A 22683-nucleotide genomic window follows, 5' to 3' on the forward strand; every position below is an offset into this window, starting at 1 on the left:
GCTCCAACGTATCTTGTCCGTGCCGGCCACCGTCGCCGGGGACTCCCCCGACTGTGGTTTGTGCGCATGCCCGGGAGGGCGGGCCGGGTTCCCACTAGGAGGAGGAAGGCGGAGAGGGGAGCAGGTGATGTGGGAGCCGGCGGGGACATTTGCCGGCGACACCGAGCGTGGGCCGGAAGTGGAGGAGCCGCGAGCGGCGCCGCAAGAGCTCCGGGCTAGACCGTGGCGACGGCGGCGGCCCCTCGGCTGGAGGAGGACGATGAGGAGCGACGGAAGCGGCGCGGGGGGACGCTGCCGCGCGGCAACGGGTTCCGTGTCCGCGGCCCACTGCGCAGCCTGCGAGCAGGTCTAAGTAAGTACGGTGCGCGGCCGCCGAGCCGCCGGGTGCGCTCCCGCCGGGGAGGGACGCGGGGGGCGGCCGGCGGGGCCTCGCGGGCGCCCGGGACCCGAACCGCCTCCCCGGGGGAGCGGGACCCGCTCCGCAGCCCCGCGGCCCGTCGCGGGAGCGGGCGCGCCGGTTACCGAGCGCCCGGCGCTGCCGTGCGGGGCCGGACGCGGAGCGCGTCTCCGAAGCCTGTCGGCGGTCTGGCCAGGAGCGCGCACAGACCGGTACTTAAAGCTCGCCCCTCGCGGCCCGCGCCCTCCCACGCTCCTGGCGAAAGTGACACCGAATTCCCCCAGCTGCGCGGTCAGAGAGGGCCCGCAGAGTCCCGGCCGCTCCCCGCCACCGACAGGTGTAGACCTGCGGATTGCATGGCAGCAAGTTTGGGGTGTCTAAGAAACGGCGCGAGTGCACCCCACGCAATTGAAGTCGACTTTGCCGTCGATTTTTGTCAGCGTTTGCTTTCTGCAAAATGCGATGTTGGTGATACTCCCCGGGGCATCATAACCGAAAACAAATCTTTTATTCGGCTGTTTTACATAGGTTCACTAGGTCATAGTAACTGAACATTAAGGCACAAGAGGCTTCCAGTTTTGATGTTTGATTTATATTGATCCTGTCCTGGTTTCTTTGGCCCGGGTGAATACTTATCTGTGTCCATACTTAGATTAATCACATGTCTTTTACCAAGAAGTTGCATTTTGAGTAAACGATAATTTGCTGCCATGCATGTAATGGAATCTCATAATTATGCCACTTAAAACATAGACTGCTCAATTCAGTTAATTGTTGACTTACTATGTGCCAGGCACTGACTACCGAAAATAGAGAATTGAATAGATGAAGTCACGGTCATCGAGGAGCTCCCAGTCTGTGTAAAACAGGTGAATTAATTATTCTACAGTAGTAAGGGTCACCACATAAATTTGTATGAACTGCAGGATGTGGAATGGTTGGTAGGGGGGAGTAGAGGTCCAGGAAAGGCTTTCTGAAGGAGCTGCTACCTGAAACTGGGTTTTGACAGAAAGGTAACGCATTGCCCTATTTATTTCCTGTGTGCACATCCTCCGGTATTCTCCAGTGAGTCTCATCCATTATTTAATCCAAGTCTAGCAGAACTTGTAGTTGTGCTTACTTTCATTCACCCTGCTCTAGTGGATGTTAGAATATTTAAATTTCGTCTTCTAGAAGTGGCTGCATTAACACACTACGTATGACATTTGATGCCAGCAGTTTTTCTGTTACATGTTTCGTCTCCCTTTTAGACGTGAGGAAGTATATATTCAGAGAAGCTAAGTGAGTTGGCAAAGGCCACCTAGCTATTAGCAGACCAGGCCAGGAAACCTGTCTCTTTCCATTGCCCCACGCTGCCTCCCATTGGTAGCTGATTGGAAATGATGACTGTGAACCTGCTTAGGGACAGCTGTGTGTCCAGACCCAGGCGCACCACATGCCTTCGTGGGCCCGCTTCTGGCCCCTTGCCCTCTGAGTGACAGGATTTACAAACCAGATTGTGCTGGGTTAACAAGATCACTCAGTGATAGGTTCAGGAAGCTGTCCAGCCTGGCGTTTTTCTAGGGTGCCCTCTCTCTTGTTACTCATCTCATGGGATTCTTTTCCTCTTTTTCTGTTTCCCACTAATTTAGAACTCAATTATTACTCAGATTCTAAAATCTTTCCGAACCTTGTTTCATCACCTCAGGGATGCCTGGGGCCCTTATATATGCTTCTCGGATGTTGACCAAAAAAGGTGTTAGTTTTCCTAATTCTTCTAATTAAGATTTTTGCCCCTCAAATGATACCTTTCATAATAAGTTATTATAGTTTATGTTAATGTTTCTTATAGGTCTTAACTCCTTCAGCAGTGCATTCTACTAAAATTGCAAAGGTGTACTATTTCCAGGGCATGCACTATATGCATTAATGAGTTAGACTAGGGTCTTACCTTTTCTGTAACAGTGTTGTTATAAGAAAATGACTTTTCAGTTCCATCCATCTATAGTAAAGTGTCTAGAACAGTACCACTTCATAAGTTCGAAACATACTAAATTTCATTATCAGTCTTTTTTTTTTTAGTGTTTATTTTTGAGAGAGAGAGAGAGAAACAGAGCACGAGCAGGGAAGGGGAACAAAGAGAGGGAGACAGAGAATCTGAAACAGGCTCCAGGCTCTGAGCTGTCGGCCCAGAGCCCAACGCAGGGCTCGAACTCACAAACTGTGAGATCGTGACCTGAGCCGAAGTCAGACGTTTAACCAACTGAGCCACCCAGGCGCCCCTCATTATCAGTCTTAATTCTAACATCATTATTTGCATTTTTAGCCTTCGTGGATTTTTTTTTAAATGATTTTCTTTCTTACAGATATTTGTAATCTCAGAACAGATTGTGATTGGCTTCCAGTGGCAGTGAGCTGTCCTCTTTGTTCTGTCGGTTGACTCTATCTGCCACCCCTTCCTTGCTTCCAGTAAAAGGGGAAGGCACAAAAATGCTCTGTGTCGCCACCTGGTGTGTTTGAGATACCTGCCCAAGCAGAGTTCAGTCCCTGAACTAGTCTGCTGTCCACCATTTTCGTAGGCAGTTGGCGCTTCATTTGTCCCCTGGGGCTATTAATACACACTTCTTCATTATTGATGACGTGTGGGTAACCGTTAGGGAAATAGATAATTCATTCTGTGGTGTCTCCCGACACTCTGATGGCTTTTTGTGTTTCCATTTCAGCTGTGCAGCTGGCATGGTTTCTTCTCTTTCCAGTGCTTAGCAGAGAAGGGGATATATCGATGCAGGAAGGCTGAATCTGCATTCTTCATTACTTGAAATGTGATTGGAAACTGAATTCCCTTAGAGTCCTTAATAGTACCACAGGATACTCGTTCTTCCCCTGTTGTACAGCTGTTAGCAGCTGTTAGAATTTGCTTTCTACTTTTTACAGTCTTCTTGTGAACCTAACCTCCATGCTGTTCTGTCACTTGTAGGTAGGTTTTTTAATGTATGATCAGTTTTTATTCTTAAAACTATTCCTGAAATTATCAATCTGAGATGGACTCAAGGGTCTTTAAAAATAATAGTACATTGATGAATTAGGAGTTTCTTAGTTGCATTTATAATTGGTTAACCTTTAGTTTGGGGGGAATTCGTGTGTCACGTCTAGGTAAACATTGTTTCAAAGACCTTTCTTCTGTCGGCAGAATCAGTAAGTCAGTAATGCAATGTAAACTTTTGCAGTTAAAAAAATAGAATAATTGGCATTTACTTTTTTGTGTGAGAATTCCAGCCTTTATTAAAGTATAATTTTAAGTGTGATTAAAAGAATAACTTACATACTCTGCTAGTTATTGAAGCAATAATCAAAAAATGTATTCAATTAGTCAGAGAAAGACAAATGTATGACTTCACTCATAGGAGGAATTTAAGATACAAAACAGATGAACATAAGGGAAGGGAAGTAAAAATAATATAAAAACAGGGAGGGGGACAAAACATAAGAGACTCTTAAATACAGAGGACAAACAGAGGGTTGCTGGAGGGGTTGTGGGTGGAGAGATGGCTAAATGGGCGAGGGGCATTAGAGAGGACACTTGTTGGGATGAGCACTGGGTGTTATACGTAGGGGATGAATCACTGGAATCTACTCCTGAAATCATTATTGCACCATATGCTAACTAACTTAGAGGTAAGTCAAAAAATTAATTAATTAAAAAAAAAAAGGCAACCACACATGAGAAGTATCAAGCATGTGATGTGAGAGGGGCTCAAATCAGAGCCCCCTTCCCTGCATGGTACTGATGTGACCTGCCAGGCCCAGTCCAATGGCACTGGAGGGGGTGGTGTCTGAGGGCCCTCCCTGCTCCAGACTGCCCCAGAACTCAGGCCCAGGAAGGGATGAGGTGGGCCGTGTGTGCATCCCTGTACCTCTGTCTCAGGTTTCTGCCTGACTCCATGGCCCCCTTCAAGGTGTTTTTCAAGGCTAGCTGCTTCCGATCCATTACTTTCAACCAAGGCCTGGACCCAGCTGGTCCCAGCGGCCTCTCACTCTTTCCTTCCCACCACAACCCCCACTGCCCCCCAGTCCCCCAGCCCCCAGGGGCCCCTCTGCCCACCGCCCTGCCCACTCACTACCAGCTGGCTACCTCAGGGGCCACCTGCTGTCAGGGGCTTCTTCCGCCCACTCCACCTCCCCCCAGGCTCCCAGCCCCCCGACAGAACTAAGTTCCCTTTGGCCGAGCCCCTCAGCACCGCCGCTCCCGGCTCACGCTGACCACCCAGCATGTCGTACCATGCCATACCATGCCACGCCATGCCCGGGGTGCGGGCTCTGGCACCACAACCCCAGTCCAGGTCTGTGAGCACACTGGACAAGACAGTCCCTTCTCTCTTTAGAACCCAGTTGCCATGCCTAACCAGAAAAGAGGTGATCCATGGGGTAGTGATGGTTCCTTTCAACAGTGGTGGTCCGGGTCCGCAGCCAGACCTCCTGGGTGCCAGCTCTGCGCATCTCCCCTCCCCCCCCCCCGCCCCAGCCACATGACCCTGGGCACATCTGTATGTGGGGGTGGCTGGTACCTACCTTGAAAAGTTCAAGGCGTTACACGAGGAAATATTAGGGTGACCATATATCTGGCTGTGCCCAGAACAGTCCCAGTTTGTACCTGTTGCCCTGTCACAGTTAATCGTGTCTCCTTTCGCTCTCACTGGTGAAGAGAGGCAGAGAGCGTGCTGTGTGCCTGGCAGGATATTCAGCTATTCAATGATTATGACAGTGCTCATTCTTTTTTTTAAGATTTATTTTTTCACTTAATCTCTACCCCCAACGTGGGGCTTGAACTTGCTACCCCAAGATCAAGAGTCACAGGCTCCAGTGACTGGGCCAGCCAGGTACCCCTGTGATGTCAATTCCTGATTGCTGAGGCAGTGACACAAATCTGCATGTGATAGAATGACTTAGAACCTGTATGGATGTCAGCTTCCCGTGTTGATGCTGTTCTCCAGTGATGGGAGGTGTTGCTGTGGAGGAAAACTGGGGGATGTGTACATGGGACCTCTCTTTACTGTTCTTGCATTTTCTTTTGCATCTGTAATTACTTCAAAATGAAAAGTTAAAAAAAAAATGTATCCCTATAGTTTGAGTTTTAGTTCTTGATATATTTAAGTTGTTCTCCTCTTTAAATTTTGGATAAGGAGTTGATAATAGATTACCAGCTTCAGTGGGCAAGCAATAATATTTTTTGGCAGGGAGGAAGTTGATGGTGGTTGTTACTCTGGACTTGAAATTAATCTTTAGTGTTTGCCATCGTGTACTTTACTTTCACTGGAGAGAATGACCCGAGTTCCATTAACAAAGCAAAAGCAAAGCATTGCAGTGTTCATAGCAACTCATGATGATAGTTCCTTATATAGTCCTGGCTTTTCTTTGTCTCTGCCCAGTAATACTCCTAAAACAGGCCGGGTCTGTTGTTTTATGTGAAGGTTGTGTAGCCAAACTTATTTTCTACAATTTTAAGTGTGTGCTTTTTAAAAATATGTTTCTTTGATAGTAGTGGTCTGGGAAGGAGACTGAAATGTATGATGAATAAAATATCTTACAAACCTCAGTTGAAATATAAAATCACTGTATCTCTGTGCATCTGAGTTTTCTAGAGACTCATTTAAAAAAATTTTTTTAATATTTATTTATTTTTGAGAGAGTGTGAGCAAAGTGGGGGAGGGGCAGAGACAGGGATTCAGAGACACAGAATCTGAAACAGGCTCCAGCTCTGAGCTGTCAAGAGCCTGGCGCGGGGCTTGAACTCAATGACTGTGAGATCCTGACCTGAGCCAAAGTCAGACACTTAACCAGCTGAGCCACTCAGGTGCCTGGACACTCATTTTTAATCTTGGTGCATACTTAACCTCTCTCACTTACTTTTCAATTACTCCTTAAAGTCAACTGGGCCCTCCAACCTCTACTAGTCAGTAAAGACCATGTATTTTGTAATCTAATGCTTATTTTCCAGTTCTGCCTTTCATTTTTCTCTGTCACCTGTAAAATGAATTTGTGAGACCCTAGGGATTATTCAGTTTAACAGTTTGGTTTGACAGATACGGAAACTGATACCCAAGGTAAAAAGTGATAGACAGGAAGACCCATTATTCAGGGTCCCCATATTTAAATGTGAACTTAGTGATTTGAGAATGTGTGAAGCAGGGTTCACTGGGTAAAAGCCTCACCCAGGTGGCACAGAACTTGTGCCTGAGCTGAAAGTTCTCTCTCCAAAGCTTGTCGTTTGTCTTATGTTTGTGATCCTTGGGAACCTGAAGAATGTTAGGTGTTTTTGTTAAGGGTATTTATCTTCCAGAATCTAGCAAGCTGTAACAGCGTATTACAATGCACAGAATATTTAAATTAAAAGAGTACATCATTCTTTTGGAGGTGGGGGAGTTCTGTTTTTATTTTATTTTATTTTATTTTATTTTATTTTATTTTATTTTTTTATTTTTTTTATTTTTTTTAATTTTTTTTTCAACGTTTATTTATTTTTGGGACAGAGAGAGACAGAGCATGAACAGGGGAGGGGCAGAGAGAGAGGGAGACACAGAATCGGAAACAGGCTCCAGGCTCTGAGCCATCAGCCCAGAGCCCGACGCGGGGCTCGAACCCACCGACCGTGAGATCGTGACCTGGCTGAAGTCGGACACTTAACCGACTGCGCCACCCAGGCGCCCCTATTTTATTTTATTTTATTTTATTTTATTTTATTTTATTTTGTTTATTTTGTTTTATGTTATGTTATGTTATGTTATGTTATGTTATTTATTTTTTTAATTTTAATTCCAGCATAGTAACATACAGTGCTACACTAGTTTCAGGGATTTATTCTGAGGCTGCAAAAACATTTCAGTATTCTCAGCATGACACAACACATTAACAAATTGTAGGACAAATCATATGGTCATTTTGACATTCGGAAAAATCATTTGAGGGGCGCCCGGGTGGCTCAGTTGGTTGAGCATCCAACTTCAGCCCAGGTCATGATCTCGCGGTTCATGGGTTTGAGCCTGGCGTCGGGCTCTGTGCTGACAGCTCAGACAGAGGCTTGGGCCTGCTTCGGATTCTGCGTCTCCCTCTCTCTCTGCCCCTCCCCCTATCCCCCCTCTCAAAAATAAGTAAACATTTAAAAATGTATTTTAAAAAAGATTTGAAATAATTGAACATCATTTCATGATAAAAACTCTCAACAGAGTGGGTATAGAGGGAATACACTTCAATATAATGAAGGCCATGTATATAAAAATCCCAAAGCAACATTGTACTCAGTGGTGGAAAACGGAATGCTTTTCCTAAGATCAGGAACATGACCAGGAAGTCCACTCACCTCACTTTTAGTGTTCTAGTACTGGGGGTGCCGGCTGTAGGAGGCTTCAGTGTGGCCTCTTCTCTCCATTTTGTCATCGAGTTTCTTCTGTCAGTCCTCGGGTCGATTTCCAGCGTATTTCGGGTGATTTGGTGGCTACCTGGTTGTGTTCCTGGGCCGAGACAAGTGCCGCCGTCCTCCTCTCCCCGTAGTACATCATTCTTAATGTGAGGGTGACACATCTGCGGAGGGAAAGGCAGTAAGGTTCTAGGGTTAGGCACTATGGAACAGTGGTTTTTAAACTTTCTGGTCTCAGAACCCTTTTACATTTTAAAAAATTGTCAAGGATGCCAAAATGTTTTTGACATGTGTACTATACACAGATTTATTGTGTTAGAAATTAAAGCTAGGAGTTTATAAAATATATAACGTCATTTTAAAGTGGCAGTAAAAAAATCATTACATACTCACAATTTAAAAAAAAAATTTTTTTTAACGTTTATTTATTTTTGAGACAGAGAGAGACAGAGCATGAGCAGGGGAGGGTCAGAGAGAGAGGGAGACACAGAATCCGAAGCAGGCTCCAGGCTCTGAGCTGTCAGCACAGAGCCCGATGCGGGGCTCGAACTCACGGACCGTGAGATCGTGACCTGAGCCGAAGTCGGATGCTTAACCGACTGAGCCACCCAGGCGCCCCCACAATTTTTTTTATCCAAAACAGCTGTCTTTGCAAAACAATTAATGAGGAGTGTGGCATTGTTTTACATTTCTGTAAATATCTTTAATGTCTGCTTAAATGGAGGCTGGCAGATTATTATCATCCTTCTGCATTCATTCTCCTAAGGTAGGTGGTTTTAGGTAAACTCTGAAGAAAATTGGGCTCACATAACCCTGCAGTTGTCAAGGGAGGAGTGTCGTGGCTGTTCTTTGATAACTGCAGTATTCAACAGAAGGTCATCACACTGTAGAATCCAAAGCCTGTGTCAAAGAACTTTTCGTCTTTGTCACATTGACATCCAAAAGCTTATGTTATAATGTATTTTTATCCATGCTGGATCATGGGACATCATTCATTGGTGACTTGGAAAATACTAGTTTGCCGTGTTGGGCAGATTCTTCCAAATGTTGAGTCATTTCGTAGGTTGTCAAAAGTCACGTTTGCTAATATCGTCACCACCACTATGCCATCAGAAGAGTCTCCGAAGTCATGGGATGCCATTGGCCACTTCACATTCATTTTTCATAAAATGTCTACTAGACATCTAACTCTGAATGACCATACTTTATCAGGTGGCTGTTTCAGTAAAAATGTTGTCACCTAGAAAAGCAGCTGGGTCAGCTCACAGCTCAGAATTTCAGCATTCAGCGCTGGTGTTGTTTGTGTCCTCCGCATTTTGTCACACAGAATATTAAAGATGTGTACTCACTGGTTGAGATATAATCCTTCCCATTTTGTCACACAATATTAAAGATGTATATTCACTCGTTGACATATAATTACATTAATAATTTTTGCGGCTTTCTCAGTGACATTCTTATGTAAAAATGACTTTTCTCCCCTTCCTGGAATCCATGGGGATAAAGAATATGATTCTTAAGTCTTGGTGCCTCTGCCTTGATTCTTGCTGCCTGTCATTGATTTTGTACCATGAATGCGAATGTCCAACAGTGAAAAGCCAAATAGAGTATAGGCAAATACGGTATAATTGTAATATTGATCTTGAAGACACCTATAAAGGGTCTTGGTGACCCCTGGGAGTCTGCATTGGCATAGGAAGATCTCAGGTTTAAGAGGGACCTCAAAGATCATCCAGTTCAACTGCTCTGATTTCCTCTACAGTGGGGTTGCCAGGTGTTTACTTAGTTATGCTTAAATACTTCCAGTTCCTGTGAGTAATTGTGCTGAGTAAAAATAAGTGGCATAGACAGTTCTTTGATGGCAAGTAAGAGAAATTCTTAATCCTGGAGTTATGCTTTGTCCTGTGTTTTAAGAATTTGCGTACATTTCCACTTGTTTTCTGTAAGTAATTGAACGTGATGAAACGCAGGTATTACTAAAAATTATGTTGTAAAGGACACATAGTTGTGGTTTTATTTTTCTGTTGGTGTGTTTAAGGACAGTTGTGATCTTTGATTTTCTTTGTCTCTTCTATACTGAAATGAACTTATGTTAGACATGCACTGTTATGTATGCCCATGTCTGTTTCCTGAGTAGATCATGAGCCACTTGAGAACAGGGGCTGTACATTTACAATTTTTAAATAGTCTGTAGTGCCTAAACATTATTATTCACCCAGTAGGGTCCGCATATGTGTGTGGCATTGTCTTTAATCTGTAAATAGTGTGGTAGGACACACTGGAATCTGATGAGGCTGGGAAACCAAGTATGGGTGCTTCAGTGGCCCGGCTGGGTTTGAGAAATCCCCCGGGCTTGGCGGTAGTGTCCTAAGGACTCGTGTCATTGAGGATGGACATGACTTCCGTACTGATCTCTTTTATTTAAATATTTTTCCTCAGAATGGGAGCATTTGCGTTTCTCCAAGGACATACGTATGAGGGAACGCACGAGGTAATTCATGGAGACCAGAGGAGCACGCCCTCACTAACCCTGCTGACTTAGCACTCTGCTCACACTAGCCAACCTGGTGGTTCTGACACATTTACAGCTTCAAATTGTTTTTATTTTTTACTCTTAAATTGGTTATTGTATACTTATAATGGTCTAATACTTAAATACCTGAAGCATATGGAGCACGAAACTGAATAAAACAAGTTAATCAGGACCATCAAATTCTCAAGATGATTGTCACCAGACCTGTAAGTTGTATTCATAGGATTAAAGTGCTTATATAGTACATCAAGATGTTGCTGATGCTTCAAAACTATTCTTCTGAAAGGAAAACTATCCTAATTATTTCTACTTTGTCATAATAAAATCATAATAAAAATTAGTCATGTTTTCAATAGATTATTTTATTTTATTTATTTTTATTTTTGAGAGACAGAGCACGAGCAGGGGAGGGGCAGAGAGAGAGGGAGACACAGTGTCCGAAGCAGGCTCCAGGCTCCGAGCTGTCAGCACAGAGGCCGACGTGGGGCTCGAACTCAAGAACCACGAGATCGTGACCTGAGCCGAAATCAGATGCTTAACCTGAGCCAGCCAGGCGCCCCTCAATAAATTGTTTCTTGAGACGTGCTTACTAATATCACTATGATACCTCTAATCACTTGGTCTAAATAAAAAGCACAAAATTATTTTTTAGGTTGATTGTTTTTCATTCAGAGTCAAGACCTGTGCATGTTATGAGAATATGCTTATTTTTGAAATTATAACACATTAATTAAATTTTAGTTTAATATATTATTATACATTGAGCCCCAGAATTTTACCTGTGGTTTTTGAAAAAGTATTTGTTTACACATCATGCTTTTTTTGTTTGTTTGTAAGTAATGTAAAGCATGGAAAATGTGAAGCAGAGAAGGTTGTGGTTAGTTGTAGCGCAGTTTGAGGTGTCAGTGAAATATCAGGTATTCAAGGAACAGATAAACCGAGATTGTAGGTGGAGTAAACATAGGGAATCAGAACGATTTATACACGAGTGTGATACTCGGAGGCATGAAAAAGAATGAAATTGCTGAGGGAAAGGAGGTAGATGGACAGGACCTTGGGAAATGCCTCTGTTTGGGGTGGGTCAGAGGGAGCAACTCTGGAATTTGAGTTACCGGAAGCTGAGGGAGAGTCCGCGTTTGGTGCTGCTTAGGGTTTTGGGGCCGCGGTGTGGATTGAGAGAATCTGCTGGATTTGTTAGCAGGTGAGGTGCACTTTTTGTGAGAGATCGTGGTGGGAGCTTGCGCATCACATTCTCAGTGAGTAGTTACTGGGGTGGTTTAAGCCACAGGTAGACGGGCTGTAGAGACATTTGACATGCGAGGCCTGGTGTGATAAAGTGGCAAGAGCAGAACTGAGGGTTGGGAATAAGTCAGATATTCAAGATGTAGGCATGAGGTGAAAACATGATGACGGAGAGGTGTGGAAGACGACAGGGTGTCTGTCGGTTGGCTGAGTTTCTGCCGTCTTCAGGTCTAACGAATGCCTTTTCCCTCGAGGCACCTTTCTAGTTAGTGTCAACTTTGGTTTAACTTTGAACGTATTTAACTCACCATTTCTGTGGATTGTTTATGATACTAACATGACGCATTTGAGCACGCAAAAGAAGCCGGCAAATAAATCGATGTCTTCTGGAAGCACATTTCATAAACGTTTGCCCTGTAAAACGCACTCTTGGGTGTAGCCAGTTGCCTTGCGTATTGTCCGTGACCGGCGGCTGGATATCCGCGCTCTGGAGACCTGATAGACCATACCTGGCACCACTTCTGTCCCCTCTGTTGAAGGACATGGGATAGAAAACGCAGCACGTCAGCATCAGGTGTGTTGTCCCCAGATAATAATAGCTCAGGCCGTGGAGAGGGAGGGGACATGTGGGTGGGAGCAGATGCCACCCTGACTTGGCTACTTCTTGCTCCTCGGGAAGTAGTATCTATTGTAATAGCACGTGCACACTGCGTCTGACTCGGCAGAGGACACGCCAGTTACGGGTCAGATCCCCGCTGCCGGAAGCCCCTCTTTATCCTTCCCCTTGGACATGTGTTGCCCTACTCAGGACCTGCTTAATCCACATTTAGCTCACCATGAGGGGTCAAGTTTACCACGCACAATGTTGCTTAGAAACGGCTGCTATCCCACCTTTATCAGGTTTCCAGGGAAACAGTGCTAGAAGGTTAACCAGAGGTCATTTTTTTCATGGTAGAGAAAAGGTTTTGTTAACCCTTTACCTACACGAATTTATTGGCAAAATAGATGGCAGACTTACATACCACTAGCTGTAGGATCCGTGCGGTGTACCGTTTCAGAGGTACTGCGTGTTGGCAGTGACTTTCGTAACATCTGGGTCTATATGAAATTGTTTTTATGTGCCAGCAGGTGACTCCAGTAACTGTGTTCTGCTGATGGTTTCAACAAATTTAGTAAATAAAAACATCCTTCCTGGGGCGCCTGGGTGGCTCAGTCGGTTGAGCGTCCGATTTCGGCTCGGGTCATGATCTCACAGCTCGTGAGTTCGAGCCCTGCGTCGGGCTCTGTGCTGACAGCTCAGAGCCTGGAGCCTACTTCAGATTCTTACTGTGTCTCCCTCTCTCTCTGCCCCTAACCCACTCGCATTCTGTCTCTGTCTCTGTCAAAAATAAATAAACATTAAAAAAATTTTTTTAAAAATAAAAATAAAAACATCCTTCCTATTCGAGGCTTGCTTGTTCCAGTTCCCTTAAGAGCATAGAGGTGTGACACAGACTGGGGAGCAGAAATTACTATCAAATTGGGTCAGGTAAGAGTAAGGCGGTCTGTGAGTAGAGGTCTCTGTCTAAACCACCAATAAATATGCCAAAGCGTATTAAAAAGGGGACAGCACACTCTCAAGTGTGTACTTAAGAGCAGTTTTTATTAACCTGTCCTTAGAATTGATTTCCATTTGAGATTCCTCCAAATGGATTGACATTTATTCTGGCTTCCACCATTTAAGATTATAAAATTGCCTTTGTTTATCACAAAGAGCTTTAATTAAGGTGCCTTTTCAGGAATGCTTTCTGGAAAACCATAAGTTTAATTCTTGTTATTTCTAACCAAAAGTGGACTCACATATGCCATTTTTCTAATGTCCAGTTTTAAATATATGTGCCCAGTACTCAGAATACAGTTATGTTTTCTTAGAAGGCTAATAATGTACATACATTATTTATTCATTTAAAAAACATTTTAGTTTGGAATATACGTAAAGTGGTGTCCTACCCAGTAGAGATAACAGTAGTGAAAAAGAGAAAAACGGTTCTTGGCTTTATAGATTTAAATTCAATATTATATGTTGAAATTAGAAATTAAAGAGGCTACTTTGAAAAAGATAATTTTTCCAAGTTTGAATAATTGAAAATTGTAACTCTTTTTTCTGTATGTTTGATATATATGTATATATGAAATGTTCAAGTAGTTTTTGGTAACAATTTTGTTTGAGTTGAAAACTGAGTCAACTCCTGATTATCCACGATATAGGAACCCTTATCAAATTTCTAGATTTGCTTGGCACATTCTGATGTTGATGTTAATTTGAGCAGAACATGGTTAAGAACATAGTGGTGTAGCTAGAAACACTAGTCACAAAGGCAAATAAAGTTCATATGTCTATAGTATCTGTAAATGCTTTGCAAATTAGTTTCATTTGGTAATGCTGACCAGCCTTATATGTAGGCATTTAAAAAATTATTCCACTGAAAAGGGAATTCAGACTGGAAATAAGTGATAAATACAAGATTGTTCAGCAGCTATATGGTAGAGCAGAATTTTAGGGTCATGGAATTTTAGCCGTGTGTTTTTTCCTACTAAATCACCAAATGAATGGTGTTTCAGTTACTCCTCTCTCTGATACCACTGTCACAAATGATTGGCTTTAACTATGAAAAAGACAGTAAAATTGTTCACTGAAGACATACCTTAAGTGGTATCTCATTTTCCAAATAGTGCGGTGCTCTAGTATGTTGGTATTTTATATCCCAGACCTTGTTAATCCTAATCATTACACAGAATTTTTTTATTTTGATGTATAAAGTTAACAATGATGTGTTTTCACCTTTCTCCAGTACAGCGCTTGGTACACATGAAAATCCTTGACAATCATTTGTACTTAAAAAAAATAAATAAAAAGTAAGTAAACATGAGATGAAAAGTTTAAGTGGACCAGATATGTTGTTGAGACTCGCGCACTGCGTTGAAGGGATGTGGCGTAGTCCTGTGTGATCTAAGCTGCCGATAAATAGCCGTCAGAGAGGCTATTATTATGAGAGGCATTGGTTGATGAGCGATCTGGAATATTGGCTTATTTGGCTGCTCTGAAGCAGCCCCTTGCAGTTCTGGTTTTTAACCAGGTCATGACACCCAGTGCTCGGGTGCTTTTAAGCTTGAATTTTTTGTTTGACTTTCTGTATCTGCTGTTCTCTAGCTCACCATGGTGTTCATGTAATAAAACTTGCTACAGCTGGGTGGCAGTGTTGACCACAGAGAAACTTCAGGAAAATGCTGTGCTGTTGGTTTATGTTCAGAGAGAGTCATTTGAGTAAGAATTCAAATTTGAAAGTGTATGTTCAGCGAGCTAGTAAGTAAGGTATGGTTGGTGGGGTAGTGGTGAAATGTCAAATCTGTTAAATCATCTAACTCGCCTTTATGGCCAATCGAATTTAATTTGGTTTTATGATTTTTTTTTCAGTGTTTAATTCAGTGAACAAAAGTGTCAAGTTTATTAGCTTATGGAATACAGCTAATAAAAATAAATTTTTATTTTTTAAAATAAATTATATTATTTTTTAAAATACTATTTTATTTTTTAAAAATAAAATTTTTAAAATTTTAAAAATCAGTCGTTAGCAATTATCTATGAAATTTAAGAATAACTTCTTTATGGTAGTTTTGTTTGCAAGTAAAAGAGGATTTAATATTTTTTAAAACTTGGCAAACGTATAAATAGATGACTGCTACATAAGAAAGCTTACAACGTACCTCACTTTTTTTGCTTTTTTTAAGACAGTATGCATAAAGTTTTTTATTTGATAACCAAAAGATATTGACTTAAAGTGCTTTTCTTCTGTATTTTCTTTTATCAATTATAATTTTCAGAAATCTTTAAAAACATTTTTCTTCAATAAGTCATTTTCTTCATTTTTCTCTGGTTCTCAAATAGAATTGCTCTGTCTTCGTTTCACACTTCTCCCCCAGGTGTTTATGGCCTTTCTAATACGTCATACTAATCTGGATTGACTCATGATGGGAAATTGTAGTAAGGGCTGTATAAAAGATTGTGCTTATTTCATGATACTAGCAGTCTGAAATTTCTTTTTAATCCAGTGTGAAAGAAATTATTGAACTCTTTCTAAAAAATAATGCAATGCTGGAAACTAGTAGTTAATTTAAATAAATTATTGCTTAACTGGGAAATCCTGCAGGTAGAGAAGAAAATATTTTATTCTTACCTCAGTTTGTTTAGGTACAATTTATAATGTGAAAAAGAAAATTGACGATAAATTGTATCAGATTGATCTTGACTAATTAGAATATATTAACTATCTCTTTAATAAAATTTGCCTTCAACCTGCCTAGCTCAGTGAAGTTGTAGGATACAAAATCAATATACGAAAATCTGTTGTTTCTTTATACTAATAATTATCAGAAAGAGAAATTAAAGAAAATGGTTTTGTTTATAACTCCATAAAAAAATAGAATACCTAGGAATAAGTTTAGTCAGGGAAGGGGAAGACCTCTACCCTGAAAACTATAAGACAAATATGAAAGAAATTGAAGAAAACACAAATAAATGGAAAGATAATTCTGTTTTCATGGATAAGAATTGTTATTATGTCCATATTACCCAAAACGGTGTACAGGTACAGTGCAATCACTACCAAAATTACAATGGCAATTTTTACAGAAATAGAACAGTGATCTTACAATTTGTGTATGGAACCACAAAAGATCCCAACTAGCCAAAGCAATCTTGAGAAAGAAAAACAAAGCTGGAGGCATACTCCCTCATTTCTAACTATATTACAAAGCTATGTCAAAACAGTGTGGTATTGGCATAAAGACAGACACAGTGATCAGTGGTGCAAAATAGAGTCCAGAAATACACCTACGCATAGATGGTCAATTAATTTACAACAGAGAAGCCAAGAATATACAATTGGGGCAAATGGTGTTGGGAAAACTGGATATCCACATGCAGAAGAATGAAACTAGGGCACTACTTTACAACATACACAAAAATTAACTTAAAATGGATTAAAGATGTTAAGATCCGAAACCATAAAACTCTTAGAGGAAAACAAAGTAGTGAGCTCCTTGACGTTGTCTTGGCAATGATTTTTGGATCTGTGACACCAAAAGCAGAGACAACAAAAGCGAAATAACTAGGTGGGACTACATCAGACTTAAAAAGCTTCTAGACAGCAAGGGAAATCAACAAAATGAAATGACTGAAGGGGAGAATATATTTGCAAAGCATATATCTGATAAGGGATTAGTATCTAAAGTATATAAAGAACTCACACAACTCAGTAGCAACAAAACAATATGATTATGAAATAGAAGATCTAAATAGAAGTTTTTCCAGAGAAGACATACAGAGGGCCAACAAGTACCTGAAAAGATGTTCAGCATCACTGATCAGGGAAATGCAAATGAAAAACCACAGTGAGATGTTACCTCACACCTGTCAGAATGGGTATTATCAAAACGACAAGAAATAAATATTGGCGAGGGCGTGGAGAAAAGGAAACCCTCGGGCACTGTTGGTGGGAATGTAAATTGGTGCAGCCAAGGAAAAATAGTATGGAGGGTTCCTCAAAAAATTAAAAATACAACTACCATATGATCCAGCAATTCTGCTTCTGGCTGTTTATCCAAAGAAAACAAAACCGCTGACTCAGGAAGCTATATGGACACCCATGTTCATTGCAACATTATTTACAATAGCCAAGATATGGAAACAACCTAAGTATCCATTGATGGATGAATGGATGAAGAAAATATGACATGTACACACAATGAAATATTACCAAGCCATAAAGAAGAATGAAATCTTGCCGTTTGCCACAAAACAGATGGACTTGAGAGCATTATGCTAAGTGAGATGAGTCAGAGAAAGGCAAATCTGTATGATTTCATTTATGTGTGGAACAAGAAAGAAAGAAAGAGAAAGAAAAACACCTAAACCCCAAGTTTACAGATACAGAGAACAGGTGGCTGGTTGCCAGAGGCAGGGATGGAGGAAATGGGTGAAGGGGATCAAAATGTACAAACTTCCCGTTATAACATGAATCGTTTGGGGACATTAGGTACAGCTTGGCCGCTATCATTAATACTGTAGTGCATACTCATGGGGTGCTGGGGGGGCTCGGTTGAGCGTCCAACTTCGGCTCAGGTCACGATCTTGCGGTTCGTGGGTTCAGGCCCCACGTCAGGCTCTGTGCTGACAGCTCGGAGCCTGGAGCCTGCTTCAGATTCTGTGTCTCCCTCTTTCTCTGCCCCTCCCCTGCTCCTTCTCTGTCTCTCAAAAATAAAGATTAAAAAAAATTTTTTTTAAATACTGTATTGCATACTTGGAAGTTGCTAAGAGTGGATCAGAGAAGTTCTCATCACAAGAAAAAGAATTTTGCAGCCATGTTTGGTGACAGACGTTAACTAGACATACCGTGATCGTTTCTCAATATAGACAAAGATCCTTACGTTGTACACTTGAAAACAATAAAATGTATGTCATTTATGCCTCAATACAAAAAAGAAATTCTCTCAACCTACCTAGGCCACTGATGGGCACACCAGGAGCTTCGGGATCATGCTCGTTGGCCTTTGGGCTCTTCGTCCTGAGGAGCTGGGAGCACAGCCATTGACTTACGCCCCTGAGCCTCCGTTGCCTCATAAAAATTTGGGAACAGGGCATTAGCTGATTTTTGTGTCAAATCAAGGAGGATGCATTAATGAAAGTCCCTGACAGTAATTAAGCACTTTTTTAGAAAAATGTATATATTTTGATGAATATTTGTATTTTGTAATCCTAGCAGTGGAAGCAGAAAGGAGACTGTTGAGACCAGAAAAAACAGGGGAATTTGAACAACGGTGGATGGAATGATGTAGCCTTCCAAGGGTTCTCTTAGTGCCGTGATTTACTGTCACATGGATTTAACTTTTAAAATAATGTAAGTTGAATTACTGATTCTCTCTCTCTCTCTCTTTCTCTCTCTCTCTTTAGGATACTTACGGAGAGCTACAATGGAAAAATCCTGGATGCTGTGGAACTTTGTTGAAAGATGGCTAATAGCTTTGGCTTCGTGGTCTTGGGCCCTTTGCCGTATTTCTCTTTTACCTTTAATAGTGACTTTTCATCTGTATGGAGGCATTATCTTACTTTTGTTAATATTCGTGTCAATAGCAGGTATTCTGTATAAATTCCAGGATGTATTGCTTTATTTTCCGGAGCAGCCATCTTCTTCACGCCTTTATGTTCCCATGCCCACTGGTATTCCACATGAAAACATTTTCATCAGAACCAAAGATGGAGTGCGTCTGAACCTTATTTTGATAAGATACACTGGAGACAATTCGCCCTATTCCCCGACTATAATTTATTTTCATGGGAATGCAGGCAACATAGGTCACAGGTTACCAAATGCATTGCTTATGTTGGTTAACCTCAAAGTTAATCTTTTGCTTGTTGATTATCGAGGATACGGAAAAAGCGAAGGAGAAGCGAGTGAAGAGGGACTCTACCTGGATTCTGAAGCTGTGCTAGATTACGTGATGACTAGACCTGACCTTGACAAAACAAAAATTTTTCTTTTTGGCCGTTCCTTGGGAGGAGCGGTGGCTATCCATCTGGCTTCTGAAAATTCACATCGGATTTCGGCCATTATGGTGGAGAACACGTTTTTAAGCATACCGCATATGGCCAGCACTTTATTTTCATTCTTCCCAATGCGTTACCTTCCTTTATGGTGCTACAAAAACAAATTCTTATCCTACAGAAAAATCGCTCAGTGCAGAATGCCTTCTCTTTTCATCTCTGGGCTCTCTGACCAGTTAATTCCACCAGTAATGATGAAGCAACTCTATGAACTGTCCCCGTCTCGGACTAAGAGATTAGCCATTTTTCCCGATGGGACTCATAATGATACGTGGCAGTGCCAGGGCTACTTTACTGCCCTGGAACACTTCATCCGAGAAGCAATAAAAAGCCGTTCTCCCGAAGACATGGCACAGACCTCACCCAACGTCACGATTATATGATGCTCTTCTGTTTCATTAACGCACTGTATTTTAATTTGCGCGGAACGATAAAGAATGTTCCTTTCTACAAGTGTGTTATGTCTGTACTTGTCTGAAGAGTGACATTAAACCCTGAAAGGACTTCAGTGCTCCTTTGAGACGATCCAAATAGTTTTTGACATGTGAAGAACTGTAATTCTTGGGATTATTTCATAGTTTTCATCAAACCTTTCAATGTGGTCATGTATCCGTATCTTTCGTTTAATATGCCAGTATAATAGCATATTGTATTCAAACGTTTCTTGTTGCCAAAATGGTGTGCTTCGCGTGGCACTTGGATCCGTGGCTGGGTGTGGAAGGAGATCTGCCAACGAGAAACCTTTGAGTATTATTCCTTTAGTAAGTACCAGGACAATCATGGCAAGCAAACTTAGTTCTGTAACTGCATTCTTCACCTTAAAAGTTAAAATGAAATGCATGATGGTATTTTAGTCCTTGAATTATGCAATGCATCGTTTTTACTGTAAATAGCACTGGTCATTGACCGATGTATACGGTAACCTGGGTTATATCTATTTTGATGTAAACTCTATTTTGTTTTCGGCGAGAAGTGAAATCGAGGCCTGTGTGCCGGCTGCCATTGCATTTTGCTCTGGTGAATGCTGAGATCCAGCTTTTTCTTACAAGTAAATGGGACCCCATTTTCCAATATAAATGTACCGTGTTTTGTTAGGTACAGTCTGGATCATAGCATGTAAAAATAGAAATTTAGAATTTTACTGCAGCTTTGATGTGCACATTTGAACTTTTTAACATTTGTAATTTTGGTGGCAAAGAGAATTTTAGCTTCTGTCGATTTTGTAAGTCTACAGCTCAACCACTAATAGCGATCATAATGACAATTAGAACTTGTTTAAGAAATAAATTGGCGAGGCTTATCATTACATGATTGTACAGACTATTTTACAGAAATTCCCACACTTGAGTTTTAAGTCCAGTATCTAGATATATCTAGCCCACAACAGCCAAGATATCATTTATTGGACTTTCTGAAAATAAAAGTTACAAAATCAAAAGCAAAAAACCTGTTCTTTGGTTTAATGTTTCAGTTGTTCTTATATAGAGCATTAAAAGACAGTTTCAGGAAGTTTTCTTTCTTTTTCTCCTCCACATAGGAGTGTGGGAATGAAGGAACTCAAGAAGTTTTTCTTACAGAACCTATTACCACATTTAACAATTGCGTGGCTAGAAGTGAGAAGTAGTATTTAGACTTAGAGAAGAGTAAGAAAAAAAAAAGAGCCCCGTAAAACTTGCAGAACATACCTTAAAAAATATAAGCTATGGGGTATAATTGTGCTACGTTGTTTCAGGCTGTCCTCAAAAATTAGATGTAATTGAGCTCTGTACATTATGTCAGCTTTAACATAGAATATTTTGAATATTTAGCTATATTTATTGGCTTTGTGCAAGCGGCTAGAGCAGAGAAATCATGGGTCAATATTCTTGACCTTAATTTTAGAATCTTTCCATGGAGATAGGGCTAGAGATACTTTTGCCAAATAACATTCTTATTCACTTTATGTCAGTATTTAGAAAAAAATTCTAGCAAGTATGATTTCCTGTTTTTCTATAAATTATTGTTTAAAAGTCATGCTTTAAAAAAAAAGTTGGTAATGCATATCATGGAAGGCGTATTATTATGTATAAATTCACCACAATTAAAGGATACTTTTCATCTTATTGGTCATTGCGATGTAGAATGACTCTCCTAAATAGTAGTGTATTCAAAAGAAAAAAGTTCATACAACAATCGTAGTGTACTTAGACATGAGCTTACTTGGTGCACCTTAGCTTGTATCATCTTTAAGGTTTGGAGTACCTTTGTATGTTTCCCTGTAACCATTTAGCGTAGTACTTGTGAAGGGGTTTATCCACTTTAGTTGTAATGAGTATTATGCTGATGAAGTATAAAAGCTTTTTCTTCATCAGTGTTTTGTTCTTATGCTGCTTTTTTTTTTTTTAAGGTTTATAAACAAATTTTTTTCCCCCCTCTAAAGCCAGGCTTTCAAAAGTTGCACAGTACTCGTGTATTCACCCCCACCTTCATTCTCTTCGGATTAAGGGGCATTTGTTCCTGCAGCAGAGGGAAGGGACTGTGTTTAGGGTGGTAGGACATCTTTCTTTCCTGGCTTCTGTATCTGAGATTTCCTTAGATGGGAAGAGGGCAGAAAACAAACTCTTATGGTCAGAGGTCCATGAAGCCTGTGACATCGTTTTTTCACAACATGTCTAATTTTGTGGCCAAAGCAGTTGGTCTTAATAAAATGTGAATTCTTCATGAGTCACTCCTTCATTGGGACCCAGGTTTTAGTGGGAATAGAAGTGTGTCCACCTCGTGTATTAATTTCTGGCTCATTTTGCAAGAGCAGCTGTAATAAGAGTTTATGAATGAATTTTAAGTTTTTAAGCTACTGTAAACTTGGAAATCCTAGAATGATTTTAAATCTGTCAAGATACAATTCATTTAGAGAAAGTTCCGATATTTTAAAAGGGATTATTGGGGCGGGGTGAGTGGGGGATGGCAAAAAGGACACTCAAAAGGAGATTGTAGAATATGGGGAGAAATAGTTTGTGATGCATAAAAGGTGCTAAATGAAGAGAAATGGCTGGAAAGGGATACGTGACGTGGTTCTTCAGTGTCGATCCAGGAAATGACAAAATGACTAACCGATAAGGTTGGGCGAAAAGGCTGCCTAACTGTGCAGAACAAAACGTTCGAATGCATGTCGCCTCTAACCAAGAAAGTGACTAGAGCACCTGACATTGCAAATACCTTGACTGTAAAATTGGCATTTTTATCAAAATGGTATTTTCAATTTTGTTACAGGGCAGCTTAAACTGATTTTTTTTTTTTTTTCATGATGAGCTGTAGACACTTGGTAATCACCCAAGTTCCAGCTTTGGTGATGTGTCAGTTGCATTGTGGTTCTCATTGAGAATTCATACCACCCGATGCATTTATATTCATTTCTTATTTTTGTAAGATTTGGTTTGAGGTGGGAATAGGTTTGTTTGGTCCAATACGGAATGAAGGCCATATTCAATTTTATATAAATTATC

General features: G+C 41.1%; 1 protein-coding gene across 1 annotated transcript; it reads left to right on the plus strand.

The window, feature by feature from the left end:
• The first annotated feature begins 104 nt into the window (after nucleotides 1–104).
• On the plus strand, nucleotides 105–21308 carry ABHD13 (abhydrolase domain containing 13). The gene is made up of 2 exons (XM_030313988.1): nucleotides 105–352; nucleotides 18551–21308. Exon 2 carries the CDS (start codon nucleotides 18571–18573, stop codon nucleotides 19582–19584), a length of 1014 nt encoding a protein of 337 aa, XP_030169848.1. The 5' UTR covers nucleotides 105–352; nucleotides 18551–18570; the 3' UTR covers nucleotides 19585–21308.
• Nucleotides 21309–22683: the final 1375 nt, after the last annotated feature.

The sequence above is a fragment of the Lynx canadensis genome, chromosome A1 (assembly GCF_007474595.2).
Source record: "Lynx canadensis isolate LIC74 chromosome A1, mLynCan4.pri.v2, whole genome shotgun sequence".
Lineage (NCBI taxonomy): Eukaryota > Metazoa > Chordata > Mammalia > Carnivora > Felidae > Lynx > Lynx canadensis.

What these genes read in the sequence shown, in the direction of transcription:
- ABHD13 (XM_030313988.1), top strand. Translation starts at nt 18,571, where the DNA reads ATGGAAAAATCCTGGATGCTGTGGAACTTTGTTGAAAGATGGCTAATA.